Genomic DNA, 16,087 nt, shown 5'->3' on the forward strand with positions numbered 1-16,087 from the left:
GAGAATTGAGCTGGAGCCTTCTTTTTTGATACCTAAACTCACAAGGAGTATAGCTTACTTCCCAAAAATTACCACCTCCAGTTTTGACATATCAATCACGAGTTATGAAGCTTCAAAGTAGAGGCAGATTTAAATGGCCCACACTGTACTTAAATTTTGAAAACTTGACCACACTCGACTCTTTTAGAAAGGAACTCGAATCCGGACCCGTCGAAGTAAATTTTCAAAAAAGGACTCAAGTCCTCTGCGGCAACAGGCTAGAGTTCAAACTCGGTGAGCCAATCAAAAAGTTGGAAATTCAGAGGACTGACACGAATCCAACTTATGACAGGCTTGGCTCAGCACCAATCAATCACTAGATAGGAGTAAGAGTATGAAAAATCAAGGTTGACAAAGACTTGTTGCTTTTTTTGCTAAAATGTTATTTTCATTCTAGTCATGCCAGTGAGGTTTTTTTTTTTAAACTAAAAATGATTATAGTGATTTGTAGTCTAGGCATGAGGTTTAAAAGCAAGCAAATATCTTCTGTAGAATTGTGAGAAATTTGAACATTCGTACAAATTTTGTTCCCTCAAATTGGAAATTTAATCCCTCACCTTAGCTTGAACACAGTGTTGATTTGGAATATAAGTAAAATAGAAACATAAAGATTCTTAAGTTTGTAGCTGGCGTTCTTGGCCAGCACTAAATGGAGGCTAAACGATATGCACTGAATGGAATGAAATCCCGCTCAATGACCTTTGGGTCGACGATATTAGACGCTCCACAGTTAGATGATGCTGGTCTCATCCATGAAGGATTTAGGTGTAGTCCTCCAAGATATTGGAATAGCTCTTGAATATTGAATAGCTCCAATTAGTTCAGCAGGTTTGCAAAAGCTCGAGCAGGTCCAAAGATGTTTTACTAGGAACATTGAAGATATGAGAGAGCTCTCGTATTGGGAGAGGTTAGAAAGGTTGGGATTGTACATTACTCAGAGAAGGTACGAAAGGTATCTGATATTGTACGTTTTCAAAAGCATTCATGAGTTTTGTCCCAACCCAGGATTTAGGGCCAATTCTAGTGACCGTAGAGGCTTAATGTGCGTATTGAGAGCACCTTCAAGCCCTCGAGAATCCAGGCTAGTTAAAACTATGAAGTCCACCTCTTTTCTTTCTCGCCCTCCTTCATTGTTCAATTTGCTGCCCTCAAATATTCGTTGGGCTTATGTAGGCGTTGATCCAGGAGCAGGATTTAAGTCAGACTTGGACAAGTTTTTGACTAAAATTCCTGATCAACCTTATATTCAAGGATTAGCCAGATCAACCAAATCCAATTCGTTGGTCGATCAAATAATATATACAAATAAAAGTCAAGTAAAATGAATAATCTTCTCGTCTTGAACTGCTGGGATTCCAATCCCGGTAGCGGTAAGGAAGTCCGCAAAAAATGCTCCCTGACTATATGTTTAGACATACAGGGGGAAATCAAAGAGCGTTAATGAGGAAAAGCCGACTTATTTGACGGAAATGAAACAAAATTTAACAAAAAAACTTTTCAAAAGGGCGTATATGGGAAAATACGGAATATGCTAACGAATGAATAAGCGGTTCGACTCAAAAATATTGATCCACATTCCGCAGGTTATTTCCTGAGCACAAAAAAATTGTTGTTGACATTCTCTTAATTCATGCCATCTTACTGACACAAAGCGTCGCTTCTGAATGAAGTCTACTTTCTTAGGGGCACTACATTCAATTCCGCTAATGCCTTATCAGTGTTCAACAATGAAGGTTACCAATCAATAGTGGGAAAGACATCATCCGAACTATGTGAATTCCTTCCAATTCTTACGGCCTACATCACCATGTAGAAAAGTTTTTATGATGAAGGAGGAAGCTATCTGGCAACATCTGAGGACTCCATAATGCCAACCGAGATGTTCAAATGAAACAAGATGTTTTAACTATTTTAGCAGTTAATGCATTTATTGTTTTTGGTTTGTTAAGTTTTGTTTGCGTAACATTTAACTTGTCGTTCGGTTGGATGATTTTGCTTTGGCACAAAAGGGGTCGCATGTTTTCCATTGGAAAGCAAGGAACGCATTTTGCAACCAATTGGTTCGAAACGTTGTTTTCATTGAGCACCAGAGTCAGAAATGTTCTTCTTAGAAGTAGTAACCGTAAGTACGACGGGGATAGCTAGCAACGCGTCGGTTACCATACCTATAAGAGCCACGATAGACGGTGGGATAGTTATAAGCAAGGCGACCGTTTCCGTATCCGTATCCGTATTGGGGCTCAGCCTCGGCCTCGGCCTCACGCTTGAAGACACGGTATCCGTTGTATCCGGTGTATCCGGTGTAAGCGGCAACAGGGTGGGCGGCATAAGCTCCGTAGTAGGTGGGTTTGTAGGCAGCGTAAGTGGAGACGGGAGCGGCGTAACCGCTATAGGCACCATACAGATAAGCGGGATCGGCCTCAGCCTCGGCCTCGGGCTCGGCTTCAGCTTCGCGCTTGAAGACTCGGTTCACATAAGGATAAGCGGCATTGTAATAAGCGGGCTTGACAACACCATAGGGAGCCACACCATAAGCGGCGTTGTAGCCGTAGGTGGTAGCGTAGGGAGAGGCGTATCCATAGTTGTAAAGGTAGGCAGGATCGGCCTTGGCATCGCTATCGGGTGCGGCGGCAGCCATGGCCACAATAGCGCTCTGAAAAAAGCCCAGTCAAAGTTGAGATAAGGCTTTTCTATTAGTTTGGACAAGTGTTTTTTTTTACTTACGAGGATGAAGAACTTCATGGTGAATTTAGGGAGGTGATGCCTTCAAGTGAGAGCAGACAGCGATCAAATGAGAATGCTTTTCCCAACGAATTTCTCCTCTATTTATACTCAACACCGACACTGGCACGGCAAGCCTCCAACCAACCAACCAACCAACCAACTTACCAAGCCACCAACTAATTCAGCCAACACGCCCGACGCACCCATTTTGGCAAACTGTACTCAGAGGTTCACAATTCCCTGTATCATCTTAACCATCTTATCCATCACCCGCTTAGCATTACCGCCTTGTGAAGCCGGTGCAAACAGTAGACCATTAGGCCGCAGGGCACCTTCATCACGCATCAAGAGAAACAGGCCCCCACCACAAGCCCCCGTTTGAAAAGTTTTTCGATCCGGTTTGGAGAGACGCTCGCTTTTTTGACATCCTGTGGCAACAAAACACTTGCAAAATATTTTGAAATTAGATAAGCTTTGCAAACTCAGCTAGCCCAAGATTGGCGAGTGCATTGAAATCACCGTTCAGCTCTTTAAGGGCGATGCATTAAACTCACTGAGAAAAATCTACTTGACAAGGGATCCAAACGTAGTAGACCGAACGAACGACCGATTTTATGACCTAGCAACAAGACAACGCCAAAGTTTTTTCAGGCTTGTAATGGTACCTTCTTTCCTGGTGCTTTTTCTCCCGTTTCCCTCAGAAGATGGATCGAAGCAAAGTCATTATATTTCCATTAAGCCACATACAGCGTTTCTAGGGTCGGTCTCAAGTCTCACGAACGATCCTTCTAGAATCTTCGGTCGGGATTTATTTTTCGACTAAGAAACAAAACACACGCCTGGCGTATTCGAGACATTAGATAAGTTGGCCATGAAGAAGTACAGACGACCAGTCCATCACAATGAGAACGGAGGGGCCTTTCGTGATGCTCTTAGGTTCTTTAGGCATTGCATTTATATTGCCAACCGTCAAATATTCGTATTGTGAATGGTTTGTACTGTTTGTACTTTGGAATTCTTATTCAGATGATCCGGAAGAACCGGAGCAATCGTACGAAAGAAACTGGAACTGTATTTAGAAAGAAGAAGGTACGATATACGTATATTGTCAACTAGTCAGGTTCAGTTTCAAGCTTGTTTGAACATCCGCCATATCTGATTCCAGGTCATTTGCACTGAGCACAGGAGGGAGCTCTCTCTGACTTCTACGACGTAGCCTCATTTCTGGACTCGCCCCTCCTCGTCTTGGTCGTCATCGTCTTGGTCGTCAAGATGACTTACGTTGTATAACCTACATAGTAAATGTAGCACCAGGCCCAGGCCTATCTCAGTTCAATGAACGGATGCCGGGCATTGTTACTCGACGTTCTCGTACAATGATAGATCCTCAAGGCGCATTACAAAATGTGCATGAGAGTCCACTTGATTTTGATGGGTCATGAATATTCGAATGCCCAGTCGTGTCAAAGACAGATGGGCGAGAATCAAATCGATTGAAGTAATCTGAGGTCAAGTTAAAGGCATCGTCTGCTAAAGAAATTCGAAGAACAGCTTGGTGAGTCCAATTTGGAAACGGTTATAATGGGCGAGCCCTTTGACTTGGAGAAAGAATGCTTGGAGTCATGAAATATAGGGGCTCAATGACAGATGAGGATCATCGGATCAACATGCATCAGAAACACGAGAAAGTCCAAATAGTGAATCTGCAAATGGAATCATTGTAACCCTTTTTGGGACGGTCCAATAATGGTTCGCACGGTAGCCATGATGCTTCACCGATTAATCAGCATTCTCATATTGACAAATTTCAATGATGAAGTCCTCGCCTCCTCTTTCTTAAAGAGAAGTTTAGTCAGACAATAATAGATTTGAAAACTCACTAGCGAGTCTACCATTCATTTGACAATTGTTCAATGTGTTTTCTGCTCTTTGAGGGGAATTGAAGAGCTTCATAAGAAAAAGCGCCATTTAAACGATTTTCAGTGTCAAATCACGAGATTGCGCCTTGAACCATGTTTCACCCTTTCAAATTCAGGTAAATTGTGCTCATATTTTTTTCTTACCTTTTGGTGATATCTAAGCAACAACATTATGTATTGCTCTTGGCACCAGCAACTACTGGCCCTAAAACTAAAATTGAGCCTAAGGCTAATCTAAAATGCAATTTGAAAATTTACCCGAAACTTATTTAACGCTCCCTCCCTCAAATGAACAGAAGGAATCAATTTGAAAAATAAAGAAACGCGAGAGAGAAGAGAAGTGGACACAAAGATATAACTTGTCTAAATTCTCGAGGACTTAAGGGTACTCTCAAATGCGTAAAGCCTCAACGACCAATACAATTGACCCTAAAACCTGAGTTGATTTAAAGCTCACGGATATGCTTTTGAAAACGTCTTCAAATACCATTCGTACCTTCTTTGAAAATACCTAAATAGGTGAACAATGTTCAAAATGTGGCTGAAAACTGGATTTGTACGTAATGGGCATCGCAGAATTATTGTCCAATGAATATTTGCTACCAAAACTACAAAACCTGTGTTTATGGAAGAGACACAACTCACATAAGTGTCAAGCCAGTTGGAGTTATCTTCCGTAATATGTTGTTTAAAATAAGATATCATTAGGGCAATTGAATTAAAGTAGTAAAACGAATCAAGCTCTCTTTTCAGATTTGGGAGATGTGCTGATTAGTGTTGATCAGAGTGAAGACATTTCGGAAATATAGATTTTAGAAAATGTGGATCCTCGTAGCCTTTCAAGAGCCAAGAATGACCTTTCGGTAGTGTGACATGGTCTCATGACAAGAAATTTGTATTCTCTAACGCCTTTTCTGTTAGGTTTTTTTTCAAGGGTAACACATTTTATCTGATTCAAGAATGCTCACGACCAGTCAAAATGACTGAAATGCAACAACGGTTCTCTTTTATCAATAATTTGTGGCGTTTTTAACTAATATCTAGTCGATGCTTCGACGGTAATCCCAATCAAGTAAGAAAAAAAATCAAATTGTTAGGGGTAAAGATTAAAGTCAGGTTCGATAAAACTATTGATACGTGTTTGAGTTGTTTCTTCCCGAACATAGGGTAGGCCAGTTATAGCCTGAAGAATTGCTTCTAATTGACATTGAAAACAAGGAAGTGGGTCAGAAGTAGTGTGGAACAAAATTGCTTCACACTTTTGGACGCAAAGATAAAAAGCACACAGGTTGAATTTCACAAAGCGAGTGACTTTCAAGCACGTTTCTTTCCTTCTTTCCTTCAAAACTCAGGCGAGGCGGTGGCTTTGGGCTTCGACATACGTGTGGAGCCCTCTTTCCACCTTTCTTGGGTTAAAATGGATTGCTTCTTGACATTCACTTATTTGGGGCTTAGACTTGTTTGGGTGCTTGATGATCTTCGCTTTCCACGAGACTAAGAGGGCGTTATCACCCTTTGGATTATGTTAAACGCTGCTTTGCAGTTGTTTGATACCTATTATCATCGCCATGGGTTACTCCATGTTTAAACAAAGTGGCCACAGATACCCCAATAATGCTCCCAATCAACTATTTGGCAATTACCGCGTGAAGCAAATGAATTTTTCTCACTCTTTTCGGTTTTTTTTGTGATAAACAGGGCCGGCCAAAACTTGCATCCTGCAAATCATGCAAAATATGCAAAAAACAGTTGCATATCCCAGAATTTTCTGCGAATTTATTGCATCTGCAAATTTTGCAACTTTATCAGCAATATTTGACATATTTCTGCAATTTATTGTGCAATTTCAGCCACTTCAGAACAACAATATGAACAGTTATGCAATTTGGGATTATTTTAAGATATTTTTTTGTCAATTTTAGGAGAAAATTGTGGGATTTGAAGTTTTTCTCGTTTTTTCTAGAAATTTGTTTGACATGAAAGTTCAAAATAGATTGCAGATATATGAACAACCACCATCCATCCTTTTTGAATAGCTCTGTCTCTCTTATCATGGCAGTTTTGGAGATACGATATATTAAAGGTTGGGACGCACTTTGTTTGTGCAACATTCTTCTTCTTAAAAAGTTAGACACATCTTAACATGTTTCCATGGAGTAAGATGTGGAAAGAATTGGCCTGCCATCATTTTCAAGAAGCTTGAAAACAGTGTAAATTTTTCTCTTACATGTAATGAAACGTAATCTTGATAACAAAACTGTTGTGTAATAGTTTCATTGTGACATTATCAATATGCTGCTGCAGAACTCAGTTACCTTTTGTTACATGCAATATTAAAGATACATGTACAAGATGCTGGTCAAGCTGATTGGTCTGAATGGCATCTAGAACAATGCAAGAATCTACTCCTCAGGTTTTTTTGTTTGTTAGTTAAAAAGTCAGATGGCAGCTCTCTCACTTGGCATCCCATCTGATGATAGGTGTCCTGATCGAGATGTTTTCCCTCTTCGTTGTCACAACCAACATTAATTGTTGCCTCACCCTCAGGAATGACCGCATGTTTGCCCATTTAAGCTGTCAGAGAAACGACTCATGCAGTAATTTAATCACTGCAAAGAAGCTTGATATGACTCAAACCAGGGATCAAACCAGGATTCGCAAATTGGAGCAGATGCTCTGCCATTAGTGCACCACACCTAGCCTCTTCTCCCCAGGTGAAGTAGGTTCAAATTATTGTGCTGAGAGTTATGACAGAAATTTATCTTTCATTGACTACTGCTTGATTTGGAAGGCAAAAATAGCCTTTACAGCCCTCCGGAAGGAGTCGGTGCCTATGTTTTGACAAGTTTATTTACAAATTCTTGTGCAAATTCAGGTTATCTTTAATGCAGATTTACTGTCAATAAAGACCATATTTATATTCAAATTTTGGCCGAACCTAGTGATAAATAATCGTCAGAAACAAAAGCTGATTTAGTGATTTTAGCCTTTCCTACGATAACTACATCTTCCTTGTAGCTGTACTAAAACGGTGGTTAATGTGGACTGTGTACGGTAAAGTGGTTTCCACATCTTGCTTGAACGTTGCGTATAAAAACATATTACACTAACCCAAAGTAAACAATACTATGAGAATGGGGATCTAAACATTGGGAAAAGTGCGAAATAATTGGCTATTCCAGGGATAACCTTCAGCTTGACTCAGCATACGGTTCCTCGATTTGACAGAGACTATGGATACATTTGAGGGTGTAAGTGTTTCCAGGAAGATATAGTAGTTGACTTCTCTGAATGCTTTTGCAAAATCGTGGAAAATCACTCCATTGCTCGTTTTTTTCTAAAGAGAGGATTACACAATCGTGAAAAAGAAAGGAAATTTGTCGCACAGAAACGCCCGATCTTCACTGAAAAATTGATCACTTGTACTAATTTTCTCCAAGTCCCAAAATAACGGCCTACGCGAGTATTGTTGTGTTCGTAAGGTGTTATTGATCCAGCTTCTTTGAAGTCAGACTTTGACTGAATTTTTTAGTAGCATTTCAGATCAAACCTACAGTGCGTTCAAGCAAATCGTGGACAAAGTAGGTTGGTTTAAACATGTGTGACGCACGCAAGAACTATCAAGAGTACAAAAATAAGCTTTTTATCTACGAATAGGTTAGAGAATTTCCTTTAAAAAGAGGTGGGTCTCATTCACCTTCGACCTCAGGTTAATTAACTACACCTTGCCAAAGTTCAACCTCTTTTTGATGGTGTGCTCGAAGTTGACGGTGTAGTCCTTGGTGAAGGAGGACATGTTTGAGATGATATTTGCAGCTAGTTTAGATCAGTTCCTAAGAGACTGATTGCCCTTAGTTTTTGCCAAATAGCCCCACGTTTGACTTCAGGAGGTTCATGATAGACTCAAAACGGCAGATCTTGGATTGGGGTGAATTTTTTTAAATATCACGCCAAAACTTTTACGCTTTTCTGCGGTTTCGTGATTGGACCATTTAGACCATTCAAAACGAAGCATTCTTTGTTTTGGAATTTTGTTGCTAATTCTTCTCAGTTCCGAGAAATGGAGGCGAGAAGGCAACGAGTTGCTGCTCTTCTGGAGGCCGACGTCAAGGTGTCAGCCATAATGGCCCAGGAGAAGTGCTCCAGGTCCTTCATCTACAAGGTCAAGGACCTCGTTGAGGCTGGGGACAGCCTCGGGAGGAAGACGGGTTCCGGAGGATCCAATAAGAAGCGGACTGGGACCAAATTGGCCGAGATCAAGGCCAAAATCGAGAAGAAGCCGGACATCTCCCTGGCCGACCTCGGGAAGGTCGCCAACGTCTCCAAGACGACGGCTTCCGCGGCCGTGAAGGACCTCGGCCTCAAGAGTTATGTCAGGAGACATCGTCAGCTGATCACGACGGCGTCAAAGGCCACCAGGGTCATAAAAGGAAAAAAGTTGTTGGCCTGGATGAAGAAGAATCCGCGCGTTGTTCGTGTGTTTTCGGACGAAAAGTTTTGGACCGTGGGTGGACCAGGCCAGGAATGCGCAAAATGACCGCTGGTTGGCCACCACCCCTGGAGAGGTCCCTCATATAAATAGGACCAAGCACCCGGCCGGAGCCATGATGCTGGGGGTCGTGGCGAGCGACGGGAAGGCCATGCCCCCCTACTGGTTCCCCAAGGGCCTGAAGATCAACACTGAGGAGTACCTGAAGGTCATGAGGAAGGTGGTGAAGCCTTGGCTGGATGCCACATACCCCCTGGGCAACTACGTGTGGCAGCAGGACTCCGCCCCCGCCCACAAGGCCAAGAAGACTCAGAATTGGTGCCAAGACAATTTAGCCGCCTCCTGGTCGTGGGCAATGTGGCCGCCTTCCTCCCCAGACTGTTCACCCTTAGACTACGGGATCTAGGGCAATGTGGAGAGAAAAGCGTGCCGCACCCCACACAACAGCGTGGAATCTCTGAAGGCCTCCGTCAATGAGGTATGGGCCGACATGTCTGAAGACTTTGTCGTCAAGGTCTGCGCCAGCTTCAGGCCCAGGATCGCGGCCATGGTGGAGGCAGGCGGGGAGCATTTTGAAATCTAGTCGTATGAGCCAATTTCTATGATGAATAAAATTTTTGCTGTTCTACTCCTTATGGATCTTGCGCAAGTCGCACCTGTTTGTTACGCACTGATTTGTCCACGATTTGCTCGAACGCACTGTACATTCAAGGACTAACTCAGTTTGCCTACTCAAATTCGTTGGTAGACCAAATATTATATAAAGATTGAAATGCAATAAATAGACGAACTATAACCTTTCAATTTTATAGTACTGTGGATTGCATTCCTTGTAGCGGTTAGAAAAGCCCGTGAAAAACCAAACCAAACCAAAAACATAGAAATATGTCATTAGAGCAACGTTAGTATGATCAGTTTCATTAAAACGCAGTTGCCACTGTTCTCTCGTAGTTTGCCCGTAACAAGTTTGACTTAAGCGCTTCAAAAGTGAGTATATTGTCATGTTTCATGATTTCCATTGTTCAGTACAGAATGACAAGTTTCATGAAAGAACCAGGAAGGTTATATGTGCTAATGCTCATTTCAACTCTCTTTATGGTGGATTCTAGCGACATAATCTTCTGAAAAATTGGATTTTACAACGAATTAGAGAGTAACAAAAATGTCAGTAATTATGGAAATTGCCTCTATCCACGAATCAATGAAATTGCTTGTCTTAAAGGAAAAAGTTAATAGTGTCATTGAAATAAAAAATAAATAGTGTTTGTCATGACATTACCTAGTCATATACTTATAAAATGTACCAATTCAAAACGTGTTTGGAAACTTTTTAGTTTCTGTGATCGTCCAATTGGCGAAGTAGAGCCTCGTGTGTCTCTGCATTTAGAGTCACATGACTAATACATAAGTAAGCTTTGTCATTCAAACGCCAGTGAATTAACGATTCCGAACGTTTGATACCAGGAGATCGTCTTTAAATTGGGATCCACTTGGTTCTCTTGTCCCTAGGATTTTTTTCACATCTAGTTTCGTGCATCTGATACATCCAAAAATGGATCGTAAGTTCTTTTCTTGACCTGATTTCTCTTCGAAATTCAGCCTGGATTTTCGTGTCAAACGTTTTGCATCGGGTATCTGCTTCGTTTGAGATTACGTCCTTTGGGTCATTTGAATTTCTGTCTTTTTTTCCCAAATCGAAGATTTTTTCCAGAAGCGATCCGCTTTAGCTTCCAGGTTAACCAAATTGAATCTTTTTAAAAAAAGCGACATGGGCCGTTTGGCATGGTTGCGGCTGCTCTGACAAGTTTGGGCAGAAACAAGTTTATTAGTTCTATTAGCTATACCATGGTCTCTATCACGGTCATCATGATTTAGAATCGATAATGAGACACCAAGGTATGGTACATCTCATTCAAAATATTTTTAATTGCTTACTCGTAAGTCCAATCTCTGCATTTCAAGTATCAAGTCATTAAATCAACGGAACTGATTCTCCTCCTCTCGTACTGCCTGAGTGGGCAAAGCTCTGCTTAACCCAGCAAAAAGCTCCGTCGATTTAACGAGATGATTGTATGTGAAACAGAGAAATTTGCCAAGTAAGCAAGAAGGAATATTTTGAATGGAATGTATGCCTTGGTGTCTCGGTATTGATTCTAAATCATAATAACCATGATAGAGACCATGGATAGCTAATAAGTGTAATAAATTCGTTTCGGCCCAAACTTGTCCGAGCACCCACAAACCGGCCGAACGGCTCATTTCGCTCTTTTTTACTGCCGGCGTTAAGAAAAGAATGGAATTCACTAAACATCCAAATTCATCCCTCGTTATAATCCCTTTTATCTTCGACTAAATCAGCCTGACAAGATGGGCTGAGATATTCTTTATGGTTAACCTCTTTCCTTAGGTTGATGCCGCTTAATGAATGGCATTGGATACTGTATGTCATGGTTTTCGGTTTACGAGTGGTTGGAAACAAGTCCAGTTCCAAGGAACAAGAAGTTGATTTCCACTCGCCAAATTTGGCTTTTAGTTTGGTCAAGTCAAAATTTTACCTTCAAAACCTGTTATCACAAACCAGAACTGCATAGTCAATTAGCATCTTATATCAGCTTGTCTTTTTATGCCTTCTCATTTGAAGAGGACATCGGGCATTAAATTTGACACCATGAACACGGAAACTAGTCACAGTTATCTTTTTGACTTTCTTCAATCCTACCTTCTCTGCACATCATGCGAAGAAAGTAATGGACTTTGATGAAATAGCTATTCTCAATCCAGTAGGAAATTTACATCAAAGCTATAAAGCTATCTAAAGGAAACTGATGAACTTTAACAAAATTAAAAACAATTATTGCGATCAATGCTTGGGAAACTTTTGCTTACCTTCACAAATGAAAATCTGGAAATTTGGTGGCATTTCTTTTGCATGTCAGTTTCTTTTGGTAGCATATCGTTAATAAGGTTTCACATAGGAATAAAAAATCAATATCAAAGGTACTGGTTCTGCATTGGCACATTTGAAGTGAGAAGTAATTTACTGTTGGCTCTTGCCACAAACAATCAGCCGCAAAATAAAGTTCGTTCCGACAGTATGGCTAGATCTTCAGATTTGGCCTCCTGGTCAATGAAAGTACGACTTTGGTATTCTTGAGCAAGAAACCGTTGTTCCACGTGCGATTTTATTCGTTTCCCTTCATTTGAACGACACTTGGCACTTCAAACCTTCAGTTATCTTCTTATTTACTGAAAAGGAGGAAAAAACCATGCTCAAATAGCCCTGAAATGATGGAATATTTTTCTTGACGAAAGTCAATATACTAATCGCAACTGGATCAGTCAGTCACTCTGAGAGTTCTGAGAACTCTCAGAACTTTTTAGACGCCACACATTACTTAGCGGAGGATAAGGCTGAGCTCAGGAATGCTTCGTGAAATGATGTCCTGATTTTCAAAGTTCACAATAGTACTCGCGCTATGTACGTTTGTTGTTTGTACGGAAAGTACTATTCAATATTGTGTGCACTTGCCATATTCAGCAACAATTACTTTTGCCCTGAGAAATTTTAAATTTCAGAACTGCAAAACCGTTATGAGTTATTCACTACTTGCTGGACAAATTTGGAGAGATAAGCATCTAGAAACAGATAACTCACCAGAAACTGATATTTCTGATTAAACTAGATTGATTTTTGAATAAGCCATCCCCATTGGCCATTACAAAGACACTTACACCCATTTGGTAATTTGGGGTGTGACCCTGCACTTGAGCTTATTTTGTATCCGTTAAATTTCTTTGTCAAGCCATTTCTGTGGCCGGATCCTGACATGTTTTTCCAATCCAATATTCAAGGGCACCAGCATCACAAAAGAAGGAGAGTTAGCCAACGACTTGACCCCTTTGAGTCACAGACATGTCCTAAAACGTACGTTGCTTTGGAATTAGCTATTCGCGAAACTAGATCAATGCGATTCCATTTTGGGGGCTTTCCAAAGTTCGGAATTTGAATTTTTCCTTAAGTGACAGGCTACCGTGTGGCTTTTTTTGCCTATAGGAAATGTAGATTTCCGTAATGTACCAGTTTTGAGGAAAACTTTTCGTTATCGCATTGAATTCAATGGCCGGCGAATGTCAGACATACTGCGATATTGTATGTTTGGTATTCGGTCCAGGTTAGACAGACATATAAATGTTCCGGAAAGAAAAAAAAATGACGCAAAAAGCAAATTTTAAATTAACTCTCCGTACCATTGAGGTAATGTTACCATACATACTCTAACGTAGCTTACTCATACGTTGCGAGATGCGATTTAAGATCTTTATGGATACACATGTTAAACTTTAGGATGTTGGTAAGGTCAGATCTTACTCAAATTAAAGCCTTCATTTCTTATCATGAATTTGTATGTTCATGAAAAAACAGTTTTGAGATGTTGGAAAGGTGTAGAACAATGAATCATGTTTTGAAGTAGTGATCTTCCTGTAATGATAGAAAGTACGCTATGATTCTACTAAGCATGCATGGGATCGCATTGAAGACTTTCCACTGTTGTAAATACGAAACTATGATTCACTTTTCAATCTTACAACGGCAAACATCTTACAAATGAAATTGGTGTCCTTGACTTCCATTCCAGAGCTCAAGGTGAGATGAAAGCTCATCATTTAACTTTGTATCCTAAATGTCTCTATACATGGTCTATCTTGCAACTGCGAAGGCTTGCTAATGGCTTAAATCACTTAGGATATTTGCTGATCCATCATCTTGGGCATGAGAATAACCCATATAATCACTTCAGTTGCAAAATTGACAAGCTCATGTTTTCCCAGTGCGATTTCTCACAGAGGCCAAGCAACTCTCCCGACCCACAAATTGTTGTTGGGGAGGCCGTTCTTAATGACGATCTTCCTATTTTGTTACCCAACTCGCTGAGCGAGGGCGGAACAAAGTAAACGTGCTACCCCGGCAAAAGTGTTTGACATCAGGGACAACATTTCCGACATGGGATACTCTGGGGAGTCTGGGTATAAAAAGAAAAGGTCGAAGAACCTGACAGTGCAGTTTCATCCAGGATCATCATGCTGGAGGACGGTTCATGTTCCAACCATGAGTCCCAAGAGGATACAATCGTGGCAAAGGCCATCGGTCGCATTGGTCGATGGCAATTGGAAAAGACCATCTTATTGGCGTTTTGCTTCACGCCGCTGGCTTGGCATTTTATGGCTTACCCTTTGATATCCAGGGGTAACGATTACTGGTGTCTCTCGCCCTTCAGTGACGACGGCTCAGACTTTAGTGACGACCAATGCTTCCTCCAGACACACATCAATGATACTCTTGAAGAAGTTCCTTGTCAATCTTGGGAGTTTGATCACAGATCTACTATCACAATCCAAGAGGACTTTCAACTCGTATGTCAATTCGAGCACTTCTTGGCTCTTCGACAAATTCTTTTCTTTAGTGGCATGCTTCTCGGATGTCTTACCACTGGATATCTCTCAGATTTACTTGGGAGGAAAACGACAATGTTAGCTCTTATGGGTGTTTGGAGCTTGACTTCTATCCTTCATATTTTTGCGTACGACTTCAGATTATTCTTGGTGCTTCAATTCATTCTGGCATTCACTTGCAACTCTGCTTGGACAACGTCGTGGATTTGGACCATGGAAGTTGTCAACGGAAAATGGAGAACCATTTTGGGTTGTGGAACATTCTTATTCTGGGGGATTGGCTACATCACCTTACCCGGGATTGTCTGGCTATTTCCTAATTGGAGAAATGCATGGGCTGCGATGTCTCTGCCGACGCTATTATTTGCCGTCTACTATTTCATAATTCCGGAGAGCCCCATGTGGCTTATATGCAATGGACGGGAACATGAAGCCAAAGCTATTCTTCGGGATGCAGCAAAACGAAACGGAATAGAGCCACTCACCAACGCTCAATGGAACAAAATAATGGAGGCCAGTGCTTTGGGAAGTCAATCTGATGTCAGTTCATCAACAGGCTTTACCTCTCTGGTCAAGACTCCAAATCTGCGAAAACGGTCGCTAATTCTCTTTATCAGTTGGTTTGTTTGTTCTTTAACCTATTACGGGCTGTCGTTGAACTCCAATGGCATTGGCGAGGATCCTTTCCTGACCTTTACCCTCTTTGGCGCCATTGAGATTCCAGCCATTCTTGTGTCCGTGGTCAGTCTGCTGACTGCTGGGAGACGTCTCCCATTGATCTTTCTCCTCTTTGGATCTGGAATTTGCTGCACATGTGCCGCTGTCGTCCCGGCTGGCATATTCCCTGGCAATTGGCCCACAATTCTTTTGGCTATAGGGGGAAAGTTCTGTATCACTTGTTGTTTCCACATCCTCTTTGTGTACTCCTCAGAGATTTACGCCACAACTGCACGAAACACGGGTGTTGGGTGTTGTTCCGTGTTCGCCCGGGCAGGAGGAATGGTTGCTCCTTTCGTGGAACAACTCAGAACTGTCAACCCATACTTACCGATCGCAGTCTTTGGCATCAGTGCTTGCTTCGCGGCCCTCTTGAGCTCATTTATGCCAGAAACCAAAGGCAGAAAACTCCCAGAGACCGTGGAAGAGAGCGAGGAATTTGGATCCGATGACACGCTTTGGAGTAGCATCTTTCCGTCCTCAAGACAGAACAGTTTCATCAATTGTGAACAAGAAAGTTCACCTGATTCGACAAAACCTCCAACAACGCCAAATCCAAAAAGTCCTGAGACATGCTCAAGAAAAGACGCATATTTTCATTTTGACTAACATTTGTTCAACTTTGCTACGTCATATCCGAGTATTTAAAAGCCACACCTATATATTTTGAATTCTTATCAATTGTCACTAGTGCCTTATAAAAATAAACGCAAATTTTACGCACTCCGTCCATCTCAAGGACTAATAC

General features: G+C 41.4%; 2 protein-coding genes across 2 annotated transcripts; one reads left to right on the forward strand and one right to left on the reverse strand.

Moving 5' to 3' along the window:
* Positions 1–1,939: 1,939 nt before the first annotated feature.
* On the reverse strand, positions 1,940–2,923 carry LOC131878955 (shematrin-like protein 1). Its single transcript, XM_059225120.1, has 2 exons — positions 2,764–2,923; positions 1,940–2,692 (listed from the first exon to the last, which is right to left on the reverse strand). Exons 1-2 carry the CDS (start codon positions 2,779–2,781, stop codon positions 2,147–2,149), a joined length of 564 nt encoding a protein of 187 aa, XP_059081103.1. The 5' UTR covers positions 2,782–2,923; the 3' UTR covers positions 1,940–2,146.
* An 11,104-nt stretch (positions 2,924–14,027) lies between these two features.
* Positions 14,028–16,062, forward strand: LOC131878783 (organic cation transporter protein-like). The gene has a single exon (XM_059224904.1). It carries the CDS (start codon positions 14,251–14,253, stop codon positions 15,946–15,948), a length of 1,698 nt encoding a protein of 565 aa, XP_059080887.1. The 5' UTR covers positions 14,028–14,250; the 3' UTR covers positions 15,949–16,062.
* The last annotated feature ends 25 nt before the right edge of the window (positions 16,063–16,087 follow it).

Source organism: Tigriopus californicus, chromosome 4 (assembly GCF_007210705.1).
Source record: "Tigriopus californicus strain San Diego chromosome 4, Tcal_SD_v2.1, whole genome shotgun sequence".
Classification (NCBI taxonomy): Eukaryota; Metazoa; Arthropoda; class Copepoda; order Harpacticoida; family Harpacticidae; genus Tigriopus; species Tigriopus californicus.

Bases quoted from the DNA above. Each gene is read 5' to 3' on its own strand.
- LOC131878783 (XM_059224904.1), top strand. From the start codon at position 14,251: ATGCTGGAGGACGGTTCATGTTCCAACCATGAGTCCCAAGAGGATACA.